At 41.9% G+C, this 20603-nt stretch overlaps 1 protein-coding gene across 1 annotated transcript in view; it reads right to left on the bottom strand.

The window, feature by feature from the left end:
- Positions 1–10947, bottom strand: part of STMN2 (stathmin 2) — a 58891-nt gene extending 47944 nt beyond the window's left edge. The window contains exon 1 of the mRNA XM_073550613.1: positions 10739–10947. Within this exon, the coding sequence (XP_073406714.1) occupies positions 10739–10757 (19 nt within the window). The 5' untranslated portion in view covers positions 10758–10947. The remainder of the gene's footprint in view (positions 1–10738) is intronic.
- Between the last annotated feature and the right edge of the window lie 9656 nt (positions 10948–20603).

The following is a 20603-nucleotide window of genomic DNA, read 5'->3' on the forward strand; positions in this document are numbered from 1 at the left end:
TTCTGTAATGCTGTAGATAAGGCCCCAATGTAACCTGAAGATGAGAAAAACAAGTTAGATTATACTCACTCGGGGGTCCGGTCTGATGGGTGTCACGGTCCGGCGCCTCCCATCTTCTAGTGATGACATCCTCCTTGTTACTTCTGCTGCGGCTCCTTCGCAGACGCACTTTATCTGCCCTGTTGAGGACAGAGTAAAGTACTGCAGTACGCAGGCGCCGGACCTCTCTGATCTTACCTGGCGCCTGTGCACTGCAGTACTCTGCTCTGCCCTCAATTAGGCAGATATAGTGTGCCTGCGCAGGAGCCGCGGCAGAAGTAAGGAGGACGTCATCGCTAGAAGATGGGAGGGGCTGGACCTGGACCGCGACACCCATCGGACCGGACTGGACGCCCGGTTGAGTATAATCTAACTCGTTTTTCTTATCTTTCAGGTTACATCGGGGGCTTATCTACAGCATTACAGAATGCTGTAGATTATCTCCTGATAGCGGTGGCCGCATCTCATAGGCCAAAAATGAGGTGAGCGATTCCCTTTAAGAGAACTTGATTCCATAATGAACACATTAGAATAATAATGTCATTGTGATATGCTAGAAGAGATGTACTAATTACAGTTACACCTGTAGCCCCGCGAATGCCAAGCAGGAGCTATCACTTTCATCTTCACCAGTTGGATTAATGTTGTCATTCTGCATTTCTTTTGTGTTACATAAACTTGTTTCTCTGAAATTGTTTTCCATCTATCTAGAAATTTTAATTAATTTTTTGGCCTTCTCTATAGAAGTCACTTAGGAAGATAAAGGAACTGCTAATTAATCTGTCCGTAAGATTTTTGATGATGTAGAAGGCAGAACTGTCACAGAGGGCATGAAAATATTGATCCTCTGGTGGTGATTTACAAGAAAGGTGCACGTAAGCGGTAACCCAGAGCAGCGCCTACAACATTAGCTTTCATTAGTTTAATTGGCAAGGGCTCAGTCTTACAAATTACTGGCTGAGCTTTATGGGTTGCTGCACATATGAACTTTGGCAACTGTATTAATAACAGACCCATATAAGAGCGGAAGAATGAGATGATGGATCAACATGGCTCTGTCATTAAAGGAACACTACTCCCATCAAAGATTTTACTATCTTAATATATTACAATCACAATATAATATATCACTATGTACTTACAATTGCTCATTTTGCCTTTCTATACAGCTAATTCTTCTCTTTTCCATTAGGTCTATGACATCACGTGATTAAAAACAGACTAGCTGAATCCTTCTAACCTCTATGTAGAAATAGAAGGTCAATATTCCCTGCATGAATCATCACTGCAAAGTCCCTGGCATCCCAGCTCCACCTCCTCTTCAACTTCTAACTCAGTTGCTCTGCTCCCCCCCCTGCTACGGACAATGCAGTCATGTAGAATTGTAGTTCTAATGATGACTCATGCAGGGAAAAGAGACTTCCTGTTTCTACCCAGAGCTTAGAAAGATTCAGCTAGTCTGTTTTGAATCACGTGATGTGATAGATCTAATGGAAAAGAGAATAATTAGCTGGGTAGAAGAATAACATGAGCCAGTTGAATATATATATATATAAAATATACTTTTGGATTTATACAATTAAATTGATGTCTCATGCTTTTTGTTCACCTGCCCTAATAAATAATAGAAGCTGTCATCATTATTTTTTCAGTGCTATTACCTGGGGCTGAAGCTGTAAGAGCAGGATGGGTTTTCATAAGTGGACATTAAGAAAGTTACATTACACACTGCAGGAGTAATCGCTTGTAATTACTACGAGTAATTGTCTGTCAGCGTTAGCCCTTGACTTAGCAGAAACTGGACGACATTTCGGCCATAAAAGCTCTGAGTAGGACAAGTATAGCGTGTCCTGCAGACTGACATCTGATTGCAGAGTACAGATTAGTAGGAATGATGACTATGTTTCTGACAGCGGGATAAAATACAATAAATTTCCTCTATTCTTTCGTATTTCATGGCTGATTCAGCCCACCAGAAACAACTAGGGATTTTGAACAACAGGGCAGTGTTCATGTAATGCGTTTGTCTACATCCTTAAAAAAAAGGATCGTCTTATGATGACCTTGTCTATACACCCTATAAAAACATATAGACTTCATAGAGAAGAGTTCCCCTCTGTATAAGAGCTGCTCCTGATTTGGTGTCCATGCACTATACAAGCATCCATTTATTTGAAACGATACATACATGTGCTGCGTTGTAATTTCTTTAGACAAAGTCTTTATTTTCTCGTTATTGAAACCTAGTGCTAAAATGTGGGCCTTTTTGTTGCTAGGTTCTCTAACCAATAGGCTGATTACAAGGAGCCACTTTCCAGGGACAGTCAACAATCTATAAGGAAACTCATTGCCACAGTGTAAACGTGCTCTTACACATTCCTCTTATACCAACTTATGTTCTGGCTCATTTCTTTGGTTTTGTTGTAGTTTCTTTTGCTTTGTATAAACAAGGTCATGGCTCCTCCTTTTCCAGCTAGGTATTCCGTCTACATAGCTTCCCATGGGCAGGTGTCTGAACAGTTGGGCTTGGGTCCTGCTCCGCCCTTATCTAAGGTTGGCTGGCACAAGATAAGGTGTTAATACTAGAGATAGGTCCATCTTGATTGGGTGCACCTTGTCGCAGTGGGATGGCTTTTAGAGTTTTTTTTAATGAAAATAGTGTTAACTAAGTATCCTATGTTATTAGCATGTACTGTTTCTTTTTACTTATTTACTTACTAAAGGGTATACGCTCATTTTGATTTTAGCTTGGGCTTTACAAGGAATCTCAGCAGCAAGCATTCATTGTTACTGCAGTGCCCCCACAGGGGAAATAAAGCATTACAGAGTTCTAATTGAATTCAATGGGCAGATCATATAATGCATGGACATGTTGATTCTTCCAGAGAAAGAGACACTCTTTGTAGCCACTTTTCACTCTGGCTAATTAAGGCTGTGTTCACACACGGCGTTTTTTTAGCATCTTTTTTAGCGGATTTGCCAATAAATCCGCTATAAAAACGCTAAAAATAAGCTTCCCATTCATTTCTATGCATTTTGCACTTTTTGTGCATATTGATGCGTTTTTTACCGAGAAAGAACCGCTTCGCGGTATAAAACGCAGCATGCTCATTAATTTTGCGGATTTTTCTGCATTTCTAGCCAATTCTATGGGTCTGGAACCACGCGCAAAAACCGCGCAAAAAAAACCGTGCGGTTTCTGGGAAGGGAGTCCGTTTTTTTAGCAGAAATTTTCTGCCACATGTGCACATAGCCTAATTATGGTCCTTGGTAAGGGACTTCGATCTATTAATATTTACAACAATCTTATTTATTTCTGAGAAGTGTTTTCAAAAGGCAACAACCAATATGGCTGCATTTTGGATTGTAACTTGTAAAAATATGGGTGTCATAACAAAACTGAAAAATATCAATATCGCTATAAGTAAAAAGAAAAATATATATTAATCTTTGATTGCCCTAGCATTTTATCTGTCATTATATGGACTTTTTATGGTTTGGGAGAGAAACCTCTTCAGATTTGAACATGTGACTCAGAGTGCCATAATAATATGAATTCAGACAGTGGATCTCTGGCTTCCAATCTTGCTATTCCCTTATCTGTACCATAATCACCTCGGATCCCTTGAGGAAGTTACTGCAGGAACCTGGATATTAATTTGACTTGTAGACAACTTGAAGTTACTCTATTGTTCCTGAATCCTTCAAATAATATCTTTTCTTCAGCACGGGATGGATTCGTCAATATGATTTTTTTCTATTGAACTTGATTTTTCAGAATCTATGCAGAATCCAATAATGTAAAAATCAGATTTGCAATCTCTCCAGGATTCAGAGTCATCATCAGGAATGCCAAGAAGACCATGTGAGGACTCAACCGATGCTGACATCTGTAAATCAGGTTTCGTAAGGATACTCCTAGGGGCAGTGGGATTGTATTATAAGGGATGACTGAAAAATATCCGATCATCTCAAGAATGAACTATGTGATCCACACTTCTCATGTCACTTGTTTGACAAGGCTCATGGTTTCTGAATGCAGATGATCAAGTAAATATTGTGTCTGACAATCAGCAAACCTTCATAGGATAAGTGTATATAGCGTTTGTGGATACCGTCAGGCCGATGCATAGTAGTCAATCCAGGTCCAAAACAGTTATATGGAATTGTTAAATTATATGCTGTGTCTGCATAGACTAAATGCACAGGCGTAATGTAAACTTGGCCTTATTTATCTGGAGTAGATGTGATATCAAACAATCGCCTTGTAAGCATGGTGAGTATGACGCTCCACTCCTCTGACATCCCCAGGTGATTAAATGTATGAAAATGTATTTTGCATGTATTTTATGATATTGTATTGTATTTAGGAGTTATTCTTCTTAGGCTGCAGTTTCCTGTTTGTAATGTACACAGGGTTAACTGTAAGGCCGGCCCAGGTTTGGGAAGATGATTGGGCATTGTGGGTTAGTGGCAGGAATAGGAAGTTAGTAAGTGAGCTGAGACAAAGAAAGAAGTAAGGACACCCCTCTAGTCAAGGTGATCTTCGCCGGAGTGTGTATGAGGAAGAGGAGAATGGAGAAGCAGACAGACAGAGAAGGAAAAGATCTAAGAATGAAAAGCTTGAGTTGTGGTGGCAGAGTACTCCTAGCAGGCGAGTTGGGGAAGGGAGTGTTTGATCAGCAACTTTGTGATAGTCCCTAAGCGCCTCTGGGAATGGGAAGTGCCAACTGCACAACTGGAAATGTTTTTTGAAGACATGCCACTGTACTATAACCCAAAGGAAGACGTCTCCATCCCCTGCTGTGCTTTGTTGGTAAATGAAATGGACAGTAAAGTTGAACTTGTATTTATATACTATTGTGGTTTCCCGTTCGTGGGGTCGCGGGGAGTCACAGCCACACTAAGTGTGGTGTTCCAGAGGAGGCGGGAAGTGTCCATGGTAGAAACAGTAAGACGCACACACGCACTGGAAACAGAACTTGTTTTTCTGCAACACGCCGGGGTGTCGGACACATGACATTCCCCTATGGCTGCGTTTACAGCCTGACCATGACTGCCACGAACATGAATGGATGTGTCACATCTTGAAAACTGTGCGCTATAGTAATTCAGCCTGATGCATGATATTCTGGTGTCTATCTTCTCTGTAAACATCTTTTGCATTATTATGGTGCTATTTTGGCAGTAACTATCAACTCTCGTTCATTTTTACAATATAATCTGCTGTTTCATCATGGCAGACTTTTTTTTAGAAAAAAATATTCTGCAACTGTAATGTAATAATAACTTTATAAAGCCTCATACTGGAAAAAAATTGTAATTGAAACCCAGAAAATATTTTGTGACTGAAGGATTAAATTAAATATTCTTTGCCTCTACATTTATTTACCTTGTATGAAAACTCTTCATCACTTTTTCTGCTCCACACTAATTCTCTCATGGGCCAGATAGTTCCCCTGATCTTGTGGTATTACTACAGTCATTGCTCACTGCCCCTCATTTATCAAAGTCCTATAATAGAGGCAATGGTCTGCCAAGCCCCATAAGAACTGCTATATGGTTACACCCCCGAATAGTCAGATGAACAGTCAGATGAGATTAGAAGAATTATCTTCTTTTTCAACCATATTCTAAAACAAATAGTCCAATTATAACTACTGTATATATAATTTTACTTCACGGTATAGAGGAAAATAGATGAACACTATGTAACAGTACTCTGCAATTAAAAAATACATAAATTAAGCTCTATTTTACTGAATCTCTTCCCCAGATGATTCGAGGTCTGGATGGGCACATCAACAGTTGAGTCAATAACGTTGGGGTCCATCCAAGGAGGTTGTCCTGTCACTGTAGGATGGCTCATGCAATTTGAACAAAGCTATAAACTAAGTACTTCACATTTTTTTCTCCATGTGTAACAATAGAGGAACTATTTATTAATTGCAGGGTGCTGACGTATTGTTTTTGTTCACATGTCTGTATATTGGCCATGGCGTACGTGCACCTGCACATTCATTTAAAATAGTATCGCCAGGATCCTATCCCAATATGCAGTAGGTGTAATAATAAATGTAATAATAATATTAGTAAACACCTCCAATTACAAATGTAGTATAGTTCTCCTGATAACCTAGGTCGCTTACCCCATGAGCAGGGCATTGCACTAGCTTAAGTATCCATGGTTAAGACCACTAACATCTAACTAGCTAACTACCACTATATGAGTGATGAGTGGTCGTAACCTTGGCTACTGCAATGCCCTGCTCATGGGGTAAGTGACCTAGGTTATACTACATTTATAATTGGAGGTATTTGCTAATATTAATATTGTTACTATAAGATTGCAGACTTTATTCTATATTTTCTGCATTATAAATAAATATATATATATATATATAAATAAAAGTAGTTTTAGTATTATCCCTTATGGTATGTTTCCACAGTCCGGATTGCCGGCGTCTTGGACGCAGCGGAAAGCCCGCTCTGCCCAAAGCACCGCCCCCTTTCTACGCGCCGTGATTCCGCAAGTGTTCATTGAACACATGAGGAATCACCGCATCATATCCATAGACTGTACTATTTATCTTGCAGAGACGGAGCGTCTCTGTGTTCTATAAAGACGTGCCGCATGTTCGGATTCGTGGGTGTGTCACCCGCGTTTTAGTATGCATAGTGGAGACGGGATTTCATAAAATCCCCTCCACTATGCTGAAACATCTGGACGCTGCAGATTTAATGCTGCGGCTGTATGCCGGGTTCAATCTGCAGCTTATCCTGATGTAATCCGGACCGTGGAAACATACCCTAACAGTCTAAAAACATAAACTTAATTTCTATACTCAGCATGCAGAATAATAGAAAAAAAAACACCTGCAGGTATTATGGGGTCCCCTATGCCCACAGGCATAGTTTCTTTTAAAAATAACAAACTATGCTTTACTCCCCCTCCCTGGGTCCACTGCTGAGTCTCTGCTGCTGCTCCCAATGTTTGTTACTTTCTGCAGCGCTGATGTCACATGTTAACTAACCAATCAGAGAGCTGAGTGGCTCATGACATATACTCAGGCACAGCTGCCAAGCTCACTGATTGGCTGCAGTGCTATTGACATGATGTCAGCGCTGCAGACAATAGCACACCGCGAACAGCGTCAAGGATTCAACAGTGGACCTGGGAACGGTGAGTTAGGGACAGTTTTTTTTTTTTTTTTTTTTTTTTTAAATAAACTGCAGCCAAAAGAAAGGGTACAGGAAACAGGAAGACCTGTTATCGAGACAGTGGCTTAGTAAAAATATAACCCTGCCTCCTTCCCCAGGTGGAGTGCTGGCTGCCCTTACTCAAAGGACCACTAACAACCAGCACATATTTTGATTTTTGTCTTTGGCCCACCCAGATTAACTGATATCTAATCAGCAAAATTATTTTTTATGACAAGTTTCTTGACAAAAAAAAATCCCGAGTCTAAGGACTAGAAGCTGTCACCAGAACAATACAGTATTCCCGGACTGTGCAGGTGATGAGGTGGACAGCAGATACGCCTCCATAACCACCATTCATTTCACCTCCTGCTTCATCTGTCCTTGAAAATCAGTGACACGTGGCTCAGATTCCCTGCAGCACGCGCCCACCCTTGTGCTAGCTGATGATTAATCGTCTGAATATGCTGCTAATTATGGGAAACCCTCCCTGCTGCTCTGTCCATGTGCAGCCTTCATTATCCTGCCTAATAAATCAGGGAGTCTATGGGATCAGATCGGTGCCATTGTAACCTGACCACTCCCCCAGGGATCCGTCTGCCGCCAGTCATTAGGGATTGCTTTATTTTCAGCTCTGAGTCATTGGGGACACTGTTGGCTCCATGTGATGTCGCCTTTACCAGTCCCAGCGGTGTCACACAACATTGCCGAATCGTTCCCAGGAAGATGTGATCGTAGAGAACAACTGGAAGAAAAAAGATGTCTTCCTGCAGTTTATTCTAGGAGCTATGCCTATGGAGACTGCTATTGGTACTCAGAACACTTTATAACATGTGGTTTCTGATAAAACGGAGGCGTAACTAGAAGCTCCTAGGCCCCAATGTAAAATCCATAACATCCTCCTTATTTGTCATTCATCATGTATAGTACTGGGCCCTGCCTATGGGAAAGAGGAAAATTTGGGGCCCTTCCGGCTCCACGACCTGAGTGTAATGGCAAACACTGACAATAGCTACCTGTGCATACATTTATTAATCATTAAAATACCAGTACAATAAAATATATTGATAATATTTATGTTATCCCTAAATCCTGGACACATAGGAATTTTCACTATCATTTTAATTAATTTAATTACCTATAATAGAATTTTGCAAAACGCATCAACCTTTGTATTGCAAATGATGGAAATCATATTAATATTCCAATGAAATAACATGTTGTTAATAAATTTCATTTCTTGAAAATGCGTATTTTTACCTTTAAGGGAAACTCTGTATAATAATATATAATAAAATTATAATATTTAAATAGCCTGTATAGTCTTGGCCTCACCCTTTGTTAGTGTCTTTCATGCATAATGATTCTACCCTACAAGTTATATATGCAAAAAAAAGGACTACAGAAATCTAATATGTTCAATGAACCTAGATAGGAGGATGAGCTGTAAATGTGGTAGATATGACTATTTTCTACTTATTCTAAGGTACCATGATTTTCATGTTTTGAAAAAAAAAGTCAAAAGGTTTAAAAAAAGCATAAAATCAGGCAAAACTTTCTTATTCATGTAAAAAAGATATAATACAGATAAAAAAAATAAAATAAAAAACATAATGGCATTTTGCATTTTTTCTCCCACACAGCAGGGGGCAGCAGTTCCTTCCTTGTCACGCTGATAATGATCGCACGGGATCACTCCCAAGAGGAAGAGGGAGAAGCCTATTGTTTCTTCTTAGTTTTTGGAAAATCAATGAAACAGCATTTTGTTAGATCTGCTGTTTTCCGTAGCATTACAGTGATAATGGAAGGGACGAGCAGCGAGATCGTATTTTCTATATATGGCCTTAAGACACTTTGGAACGTATTGGCTAATTAAACATTTCTAAGTAAATGATTGAATAATATCAGTTTTGTCAGTGATAGACAGCATTGATCTTAGTTATAATTTACGGGATCCAATCACACGACATACTTATGGAACCCAACCATTAAGTCTGACGGATAATTGTAATGATGTTAGACGTCTTCTTGATGCCCAGAGACACATTTATGATTGACGAGATGTGAACCCGTATATCACCCAATGGCAGCCCGACACACCCACAGAATCCATAAACCAGTGTCCCCCGCAAGTGACCAAAAAAATCATCAATACTGAATACTGTATTGCTGCAATAGGGAGGGGTGGCATGTATAGTACCGCAGGGCTGGCCGAACTCCCATACATCCAGGTTGAACACATTTACATAGAAAGCTGTCATTATGGCCTCACCCCTCCCTTGGAAATCTCTATAGGGGTACTAGAGAGTCAAAATGACTCGCTAATTGCCACAAATGGCCATTCTTGACCATCCACTAGAATTACAGTAGACGATTCTTGCCAGTGACCTTTAGGAACGTAATGGGAAAATGAAATATAGTAACTTTATCAACCCTATTCGAGTTCGGATTGTTAGAATTTCTAACATGAATTATATATTAGAAAATAACATTTTTTTGCATTAATATCTGCAGCATAAAATGGATTTGGCATAAAAAGAATGAAGAATAAAAATCTGTATTCTTTTGGCAGTTGCCAAACTGATGGAGCGATGTCAGCTATGAATCTGGACATGGTAATGAAAAGCAAAATGAATGACGGCGACGCGAAAATGGACACGGAATAGGTGACGTAGAATTGGAACAGGATGATTTTACTTTGGTAACACATGAATTGTCTGCTACATATATTCCATTTCTTTTACAATAGCAAGAGGGCAGCAGAAGCACATTCAGCTAGAGGGCTTTCACATCGAGCAAGAAAGGAGAGAGATGGGTGGGGTCCGCCTGCATTGTGCCATATAGAAGTGCAGGCGCCTTATATCCTTTGTATCTCACTGTTCTCACCCTACTGACTAATGCCAGGACCAATGCCATAGCAAGGGGCACATATCAGGGTGCCAGCAGTACAGCTGAGGAAACCAGAGCCCAAAATAAGAAATCTTGGTCATCACATCTCATCTATATAGGAGCTGAAGTACTGGGCGTGTCTGGATGCAAGAGATGAAAAATATTCTTTTATTGTAGAAGCACGGTCCTTATGCCAGAGATATACGGCTTGTAATGCTGCAGAGTAGACTTTCAGTACAATTGCATTTGTAAAAAGACATTCAATTATTATTATTTTACAATTATGGCACAACACGGCAACAACAATATCTTACTGTCTATCTATCTATTGCACACACATATGTGTATATATATATATATATATCCGCATATATCCATATATATATATATAAGGTATATATTATGTGTCGGACCTTAAATTACATACACCTTGTAATATTCACTATAATAAAATAAACCTATACGATGGCCAATACGAAACTCAGTGAGAATACAATGGGCTGACCTATTGCATATATATATATATATATAGTGTGTCGTACAACAAATTGCATACATCTTGCATTTCTCTCCCTAGCACAGGGCAGATACAATGGGCGGATGTCCTTACCTATTGCTGTTTTGGCCATGATGATGTATAGAGATAGTCAGAGGATGTGATTGCCAGAGATCCAGCTACAGCAGCGGAGAGAGAGAAAAGACTGAATAAGGCACTGAGTCAGCACTGTGGGGCTGTGCAGAAGAAGAAAGAGCAAGAGGCAGGAGCCCATGAATAATTAGCAGTGCTGGGCTGCAGCAGATTGGCTCCACCGCTCCCCTCATATGACTCATTGGAAGCTTCAATCTCCGAGCATTAAATATTGATCCGCCAATGGGACGGAGAGACAAAATACAATGATGCAGCTTGACTTGAGGATTTTAGAATCACCCCCCTATTATTTTTAATAGTACATTCCATATAAATGAATTTCATCAAAATTGAAATGAAAAAAAAAACAGTCTATATTATGTGCAGATCATCATAATATTGGGGCTGATATGACTGCACCTGTAAAAAAAAGTATATATATATATATATATATATATATATATACCGTATATATATATATATATTTAAAGAAAATTTGGCAGCACTACCAAAAGAAGTCGGGTGCAATAAAACCTGTTAAGGTGATGTCCAAACCTCCAAAACAGAAAATCAGAAAAAAACAGGCAGCACTCCAAAAATTAAAGTGAAAAACTGTGGCTTTACTGATCCATTAGCAGCAACGTTTCGGCAAATTTCTCTGCTTTTCTTGAGAAAGCAAAAGAAATCTGCCGAAATGTTGCTGCTAATGGATCAGTAAAGCCACAGTTTTTCACTTTAATTTTTAGAGTGCCGCCTGTTTTTTTCTGATTATATATATATATATATATATATATTGATATATATATATATATATATATATTGATATACACTCACTGGCCACTTTATTAGGTACACCTGTCCAACTGTGTGTTAAGACTTAATTTCTAATCAGCCAATCACATGGCGGCAACTCAGTGCATTTAGGCATGTAGACATGGTCAAGACAATCTCCTGCAGTTCAAACCGAGCATCAGTATGGGGAAGAAAGGTGATTTGAGTGCCTTTGAACGTGGCATGATTGTTGGTGCCAGAAGGGCTGGTCTGAGTATTTCAGAAACTGCTGATCTACTGGGATTTTCACGCACAACCATCTCTAGGGTTTACAGAGAATGGTCCGAAAAAGAAAAAAAATCCAGTGAGCGGCAGTTCTGTGGCCGGAAATGCCTTGTTGATGCCAGAGGTCAGAGGAGAATGGGCATACTGGTTCGAGCTGATAGAAAGGCAACAGTGACTCAAATTGCCACCCGTTACAACCAAGGTAGGCAGAAGAGCATCTCTGAACGCACAGTGCGTCGAACTTTGAGGCAGATGGGCTACAGCAGCAGAAGACCACACTGGGTACCACTCCTCTCAGCTAAGAACAGGAAACTGAGGCTACAATTTGCACAAGCTCATCGAAATTGGACAGTAGAAGATTGGAAAAACGTTGCCTGGTCTGATGAGTCTCGATTTCTGCTGCGACATTCGGATGGTAGGGTCAGAATTTGGCGTAAACAACATGAAAGCATGGATCCATCCAGCCTTGTATCAACGGTTCAGGCTGGTGGTGGTGGTGTCATGGTGTGGGGAATTTTTTCTTGGCACTCTTTGGGCCCCTTGGTACCAATTGAGCATCGTTGCAACGCCACAGCCTACCTGAGTATTGTTGCTGACCATGTCCATCCCTTTATGACCACAATGTACCCAACATCTGATGGCTACTTTCAGCAGGATAATGCGCCATGTCATAAAGCTCAAATCATCTCAGATTGGTTTCTTGAACATGACAATGAGTTCACTGTACTCAAATGGCCTCCTCAGTCACCAGATCTCAATCCAATAGAGCATCTTTGGGATGTGGTGGAATGGGAGATTCGCATCAGGGATGTGCAGCCGACAAATCTGCGCCAACTGTGTGATGCCATCATGTCAATATGGTCCAAAATCTCTGAGGAATGCTTCCAGCACCTTGTTGAATCTCTGCCACGAAGAATTGAGGCAGTTCTGAAGGCAAAAGGGGGTCCAACCCGTTACTAGCATGGTGTACCTAATAAAGTGGCCAGTGAGTGTATATATTGATATATATGTATATATATATATATATATATATATATATATATATATACATACATTAGTGATACGCTGTATATATACAGTGGGGAACTTAACCTTGTATAATTTTTATATTAATTACTTAATTAATTTGCATTTTATTGCATGAAATTAGTATTTGATACAATAGAAAAACAGAACTTAATATTTGGTACAGAAACCTTTGTTTGCAATTACAGAGGCCAGACGTTTCCTGTAATTCTTCACCAAGGTTGCACACACTGCAGCAGGGATTTTGGGCCACTCCCCCATACAGATCTTCTCCAGATCTTTCAGGTTTCGGGGCTGTCACTGGACAATGTTGAGTTTCAGCTCCCTCCAAAGAGTTTCTATTGGTTCAGATCTGGAGACTGGCTTGGCCACTCCTGGACCTTGAAATGCTTCTCACGAAGCCTTTCCTTAGTTGCTCTGGCAGTGTGTTTTGGGTCATTGTCATTCTGGAAGACCCAGCCACGACCCATCTTCAGTACTGAGGAAAGGAGGTTGTTGGCCAAAATCTTGCGATCCATGACCCCATCCATCATCCCTTCAATACGGTGCAGTCGTCCTGTCGCCTTTATAGAAAAGTACCCCAAAGTATGACATTTTCTCAATCATACTTCACGGTTGGGACGCAGTTCTTGGGGTTGTACTCATCCTTGTTCTTCCTCCAAACATGGCAAGTGGAGTTGATACCAAAAATTTCTATTTTGGTCTCATCTGACCACATGATCTAATCCCATGACTTCTCTGGATCATTGGCAAACTTCAGATGGGCCTGGACATGTGCTGGCTTGAGCAGGGGGATCTTGCGTGCCTTGCAGGATTTTAATCCATGACGGCGTGGTGTGTTACTAATGGTAATGTTTGAGACTGAGGTCCCAGCTCTCTTCAGGTAATTGACCAGGTCCTTCCCTGTAGTTCTGGGCTGATTCCTGACCTTTCTCACAATCATCCTTACCCCACAAGGTAAGATCTTGGGTGGAACTCTAGATTGAGGAAGATTGACAGTCATTTAGTGTTTCTTCCATTTTCTAGTTGTTGCCCTCTCTTCAAGCTGCTTGCATATTGTACTGTAGCTTATCCCAGCCTTGTGCAGGTCTACAATTTTGTCCCTAGTATCTTTAGACAGCTCTTTTGTCTTGGCCATGGTGGAGAGGTTGGAGTGTGATTGAGTGTGTGGACAAGTGTCTTGTATACAGGTAACGACTTCCAACAGGTACAATTGATACAGGTAATGAGTGCAGAGTAGGAGGGCTTCTTAAAGAAAAACTAGCAGGTCTGTGAGAGTCAGAATTCTTGCTGATTGGTAGGGGATCAAATACTTATTTCATGCAATAAAATGCAATTTAATTATATAAAAAATCATACATTTTGATTTTCTGTTTTTTTATTTTTAGATTCTGTCTCGCACACTTGAAGTGTACATGCAATACAAATTACAGACCTCTCCATTCTTTGTAGGTGGGAAAACTTGCAAAATCTGCTGTGTATCAAATACTTATTTTCCCCACTGTGTATATCATATCTCTATACTGTATATAAAAGTCAATGTATGTATGTATGTGTGTACGTGTGTATCACCAACCAGTCACGAAGCATCTTTCATTTCACCAGAGCTGTTTAAAAGAAGCTGAGCTGTGATTGGTTGCTATGAGCAACAGTTTTCCTTGCAACCAATCACTAAGCATCTCTCATTTCACCAGAGCTGGTTAAAAGTAGCTGAGCTGTGATTGGTTGCTATGAGCAAGTTTTCCCACTTGACAACACCTCAGCAGACACTGACATGGTGGAAGAAATCTAGCATCCCCAGGAACATAAGCACCCAGCCATTGTCTTCCCCCCTGAAAGGAGCAGAGAGCACATAATAATAATAATCTTTATTTTTATATAGCGCTATCATATTCCGCAGCGCTTTACAGTTTGCACACATTATCATCACTGTCCCCGATGGGGCTCACAATCCAAATTCCCTATCAGTATGTCTTTGGAACAAGACAGAAATGAATCCCCCCCTCCCTGCCCATATCCCCATCACACATCCTCCATCTCATAGGCACATCTTCCCTCTTAAAGAGATCATTGGTATGGAAGTCAGAGCAAATCCATCCAGGGCTTTGGTTTTGACCCCAGGCCTCTTAAGGGATCCCTGGTATGGAAGTTAGGACCGTTCCACTCAGCTCTGTGGTTCTGACCCCAGGGTTTTTTAAACGGATCCCTGGTATGGAAGTTAGGGCAAATACACTCTATGCTTTGGTACTGACCCCAGGCCTTTCTTAAAGGGATCTCCGGTATGGAAGTCAGGGCAAATTCATCCAGCGCTTTGGTTCTGACCCCAGGCCTCTCTTAAAGAGATCTCCTGTATTGAAGTTAGGGCAAATCCCGCAACGCTCTGGTTCTGACCCCAGGGTTCTATTAAAGGGATCATTGGTATGCAAGTCACAGCAAATCCACTCAGATCTCTGGTTCTGATCCCAGTTTCTCTTAAAGGGATCCTCGGTATGGAAGTGAGGGCAAATCCACTCAGCGCTCTGGTTCTGACCCAAGGCCCCTCTTAAAGAGATCCCCGGTATGGAAGTGAGGGCAAATCCACTCTGTGCTTTGATACTGACCCCAGGCCTCTCTTAAAGGGATCTTTGGTATGGAAGTTAGGGTAAATCCTTCAGCGCTCTGATTCTCACCCCAGGTTTCTATTAAAGGGATCCCTGGTATGGAAGTTAGGACTGTTCCACTCAGCGCTCTGGTTCTGACCCCAGGCTGATGGGATGATGTGGGATATTAGGGCTAGTAGTCCGGTGGCTCTGGCTGACGGAATGATGTGGGATATTAGTGGTAGTAGTCTGGTAGCTCTGGTTGACGGGATGATGTGGGATATTAGTGGTAGTAGTCCGGTGGCTCTGGCTGATGGGATGATGGGGGATATTAGGGGTAGTAGTCCAGTGGCTCTGGCTGACGGAATGATGTGGGATATTAGGGGTAGTAGTCTGGTAACTCTGGTTGACGGGATGATGTGGGATATTAGGGGTTGTTGTCCGGTAGCTCTGGCTGACGGGATGATGTGTGATTTTATAGTGAATGTGGCTATGCGGAGTGGGCGGGGCTCTACACTCAGCTTTATATATATAGATATAAGCATTATAATTTGTTATAACTAACCGTAGTTAGTTACTATGCACGGGGGATGGGCTCTTCAGCTAGTATATATATAGAAAATAGTATGGTTTCTTCCAGGACACATTCAGTGTCGAAACATGTCATCCAAAAGGGATTGACTATATGCAAAATTGTTACTGAAGAAACATGGAACTTTTTTAATGGAAAAATAAAACTTATATTTTACCCCACCCTTGGACTGCTCGCTGGAGAAACCATACTATTTTCTTTACATGCAAGGATTTATCCCAATCCGTCTTCCGTGCGAACTGCTACCACAGGCTAGACTTATTCCTGGTTTTCTTCAAAGCGGTGAGCTGGCTGTGCCAAAATTTTTTTTTTCATATATATATATATATATATATATATATATATATATATATATATATATATGTACATCTAGTTCAGAGTGATACAGTTTATCCTTGATCTGTGTCATGTTGTTCCACTATTTCCAATCCTCCCAGCAGTGCTGATGTCTTCTCCATCCTCCATGTGAGAAGTGACCTTAGGAATCACGATCAGTGCTGATCTGTCCTTGGTGCTGAAAGGCTCTTCTCCCATCTCACAGATCTGAGCTCCCTTCCAAGGCCATGAGTGAATGTGCATCCTCAATTTAAGATGCACAAAGCCGCTCTGTAACACTGAGATTTGAAAGATATCAATATAGAACTTTATTGCCCAGCTTTCCTATACTTTGATGCTTCTATATCCTATTAATGCAGACACACTAATGAGAGCCCGAACACTGCTCCTACCAGGCAGGAGAGGAACCTGATATTTCCACATTCCGCATTTCCAGCAGGAGGCCAATTTACAGTGCATTTGGCAATGCCCAGTAGCTGGTGTGGAAAGACGTGAGTAGTAACCCTTCCGGCACTTTGTGGAACGTCTCAGGAGGGAAGGCAGTAATTAAACTGAAAAAGCCAAACCTTGTAAAGATAATAGGCGCAGGCTTTGGAAAGACAAAAGACGCCGTCATTTCCCTGGAACGTGTAGCATTGTGTGGCTGTCATCCCTCTGATGGCTGCCAGCTTTGGGCTGCTGACCACACCCGTGCACATGCTCAGTTTTCAGGCAGTAAATTATATTGTTGGTTTGCACATTGATAATAGCATATACTGAGTGTATTGGGAATAATGGATGCTTTGTGCCTATGTGTATGGACGTTTACTCCTAAACAGCCAACAAGCCTAATCGGAATATGATTGAGGACCGTCAATGGCAGCGTAAAACAGGTGTAATTCTGGAGATTCAATGGGAAATTGAAAATGCATTTGCTCTTTTGATTTGTTTAAATTAAAACTGTTGATCTCAATCTTTCCTTATACTCAAAACACTGCACCCCCAAAATAAGAAGTTTACTACTACATTTTCCCAATAATGCTTTGTAACGCTGTAATCTATGATCTATCGCTGTACTGACCAGCTGCGGTATAATGGAGATTATTGGATACAGACTTTTATTTCAGGATGTATGGTTTCTATAATGGATTTTACAGCTAATTGCATTATCAGTTTTCTTCCTCTGCTCCTAGAAGATTATGGGTAGGAAGTAATTTGTCACTAGCCCTTATGGCCTCTTACAACACCCCCACCCCACACTACTGCATTCACTTTTGTATATTGATTTATGGAGATTATAGGGGATGTTGTTGCCTCAAATTACATGTTTCCCTGTCTAAGTGGCTTCTGCTTAAAACAAAGCGAACTAGGAAACAGAGAAAAAAAGGGATTCTCAATGCAGGGCTTTAGGTACCTAAATGAATCAGGTAGGGGGCATCTAAATAGAGAAATTACTGGTTCATCGCTAATGAGTAGAACCATTAAAAGCTATAATAAACCCATATACTGTGCATGAGATCAACACAAGCTAATCTTGTCAGTTTGAATTAAGAAAACTGTGTGTGTGTGTGTGTATATATATATATATATATATATATATATATATACTGTATATACACACACACATACAGGTGTGTCTCACAAAATTAGAATATCATCAAAAAGTTAATTTATTTTAGTTCTTCAATACAAAAAGTGAAACTCATATATTATATAGAGTCAATACAGACAGAGTGATCTATTGCAAGTGTTTATTTCTGTTAATGTTGATGATTATGGCTTACAGACAATGAACACCCAAAGTCATTATCTCAGAAATTGGAATAATTAACCAAAAACACCTGCAAAGGCTCCCTAAGTGTTTAAAAGGGTCCCTTAGTCTGTGTCAGTAGGCTCCATAATCATGGGGAAGACTGCTGACTTGACAGATGTCCAGAAGGCAGTCACTGACACACTCCACAAGGAGGGTAAGCCACAAAAGGTCATTGCTGAAGGAGCTGGCTGTTCACAGAGTGCTGTATCCAATTATATTAATGGAAAGTTGAGTGTAAAGAAATAGTGTGGTAGAAAAAGGTGCACAAGCAAGCGGGATAACCGCAGCCTTGAAAGGATTGTTAAGGAAAGGCCATTCAAAAATTTGGGGGATATTCACTAGGAGTGGACTGCTGCTGGAGTCATTGCTTCAAGAGCCACCACACACAGATGTATCCAGGTGTTAGCACCATGTCGGATCCCTGCTCTGACAGGCAGGGTCTCTGGCGTGTCACTTCACTCACCCGCGCTGTGGTCGGTTCTTCCCTTCCCCATGCTCTGCATGCTTCCAGCAGAGCTTCCAGCCTCCAGCCATGTCCTTAGAGCACGCGCACTAGCACTCCTGCCCTCTTAAAGGGCCAGCGTGTGCACTTGCTATTTCCTCCCCAGGCAATGGTTGTGGGGCATTATGTATATATTGCTTCCTCCTCACTTGGGAGATGCCTGAGCAACCTTCCTGTTCTGCAGTCTAAGTTGTGTAAGGTTGTGTACCAGTCTTTGCTGCATTCTGGTGCAGATCTTGCCTGCTGCACTCTGAAACGAACTCTGCATGCTGCACTCTGGTGCAGATCCTGCCTGCTGCAATCTGGTGCAAATCTTGCCTGCTGCACTCTGATACAAACCCTGCCTGCTGTACTCTGATATGAACTCTCCCTGCTGCACCGTGATACAAACTCTCCCTGCTGCAGTCTGATTCAAACTCTGCCTGCTGCACCATCCAGTCTGTCCTTCTGGGTCCAGCTGCTGAGCATCTGTTGGTCTGTCCTGGAGTGGCACCAGGCGTTCATAGGGAGCCTAGTCTAACCTCACCATCAGAGGCTCTAGTGAACAGTCCAGTACCCGCTTAGTCACGCCCCTTAAGGCTCTCCACGGTCAGAGGCACAGTGGTTCCACAAACCACGTCCTTGACATCGGGACATGGGCTACAAGTGTCGCATTCCTTTTGTCAAGCCACTCATGACCAATAGACATGCCAGATGTGTCTTACCTGGGCCAAGGAGAAAAAGAACTGGACTGTTGCTCAGTGGTCCAAGGTGTTGTTTTCAGATGAAAGGAAATTTTGTATTTCAGTTGGAAATCAAGGTCCCAGAGTCCGGAGGAAGAGTGGAGAGACAGACAATCCAAGCTGCTTGAGGTCTAGTGTGAAGTATCCACAATCAGTGATGGTTTGGGGAGCCATGTCATCTGCTGGTGTAGGTCCACTGTGTTTTATCAAGACCAAAGTCAGCGCAGCCGTCTACCAGGAAATTTTAGAGCACTTCATGCTTCCCTCTGCTGACAAGCTTTTTGGAGAAGGAAATTTCATTCTCCAGCAGGACTTGGCACATGTCCACACTGCCAAAAGTACCAATACCTGGTTTACAAACAACAGTATCACTGTGCTTGATTGGCCAGCAAACGTGCCTGATCTTAACCCCATAGAGAAACTATGGGATGTTGTCAAGAGGAAGATGAGAGACACCAGACCCAACAATGCAGACGAGCTGAAGGCTGCTATCACAGCAACTTGGGCTTCCATAACCCCTCAGCAGTGCCACAGGCTGATTGCCTCCCTGCCATGCCGCACTGATGCAGTAATTGATGCCAAAGGAGCCCGGACCAAGCAGTGGCGGATTAAGTGGACTATGGGCCCTGGGCTGTTCATAAAACCTGGGCCCCTGTACCCCCCTTCCCACCTGAGCGCTGCGGTCCCCGTGCGGGAATTGACAGCCGTACGGACCGCAGCACTTGGTTTGCTGCGGGTCCATACGGAAAACCCGCCACCATTCCACCACGTGTGGACATGGCCCAAAAAGACGTTGCACATAAGCTGTAGGCCTACGGCCAATACGCACAAAATCGCCCAACGTGATCCTGGCCATAGGGGATCCACTTTAATGTCCCCACTTTAATTTGAAGTCCCCTTACTTCATCCATTGCAGTCCCCTATCACCCACTCACTTCATCTGCAGTGCCGCTTCATCATTTGCAGCCCCTTATCCCCCCTTCCATTTTATCATGTGCAGTCCCCTTCCCCCCAACTTCATGTGCAGCCCCACTCCCCCATCATCATGTGCAGTTAATTTTACCCCCACATCATGTGCAGTCCCCCTTACCCCCACTTCATGTGCAGTGCCCCTTACCCCCACTTCATGTGCAGTGCCCCTTACCCCCAGTTCATCATGTGCAGTCCCCCTTACCCCCAATTCATCATGTGCAGTCCCCTTTACCCCCAATTCATCATGTGCAGTCCCCCTTACCCCCAATT

The sequence above is a fragment of the Dendrobates tinctorius genome, unplaced genomic scaffold (assembly GCF_039654945.1).
Source record: "Dendrobates tinctorius isolate UK_male_01 unplaced genomic scaffold, ASM3965494v1 ptg000165l, whole genome shotgun sequence".
NCBI classification, from domain to species: Eukaryota; Metazoa; Chordata; class Amphibia; order Anura; family Dendrobatidae; genus Dendrobates; species Dendrobates tinctorius.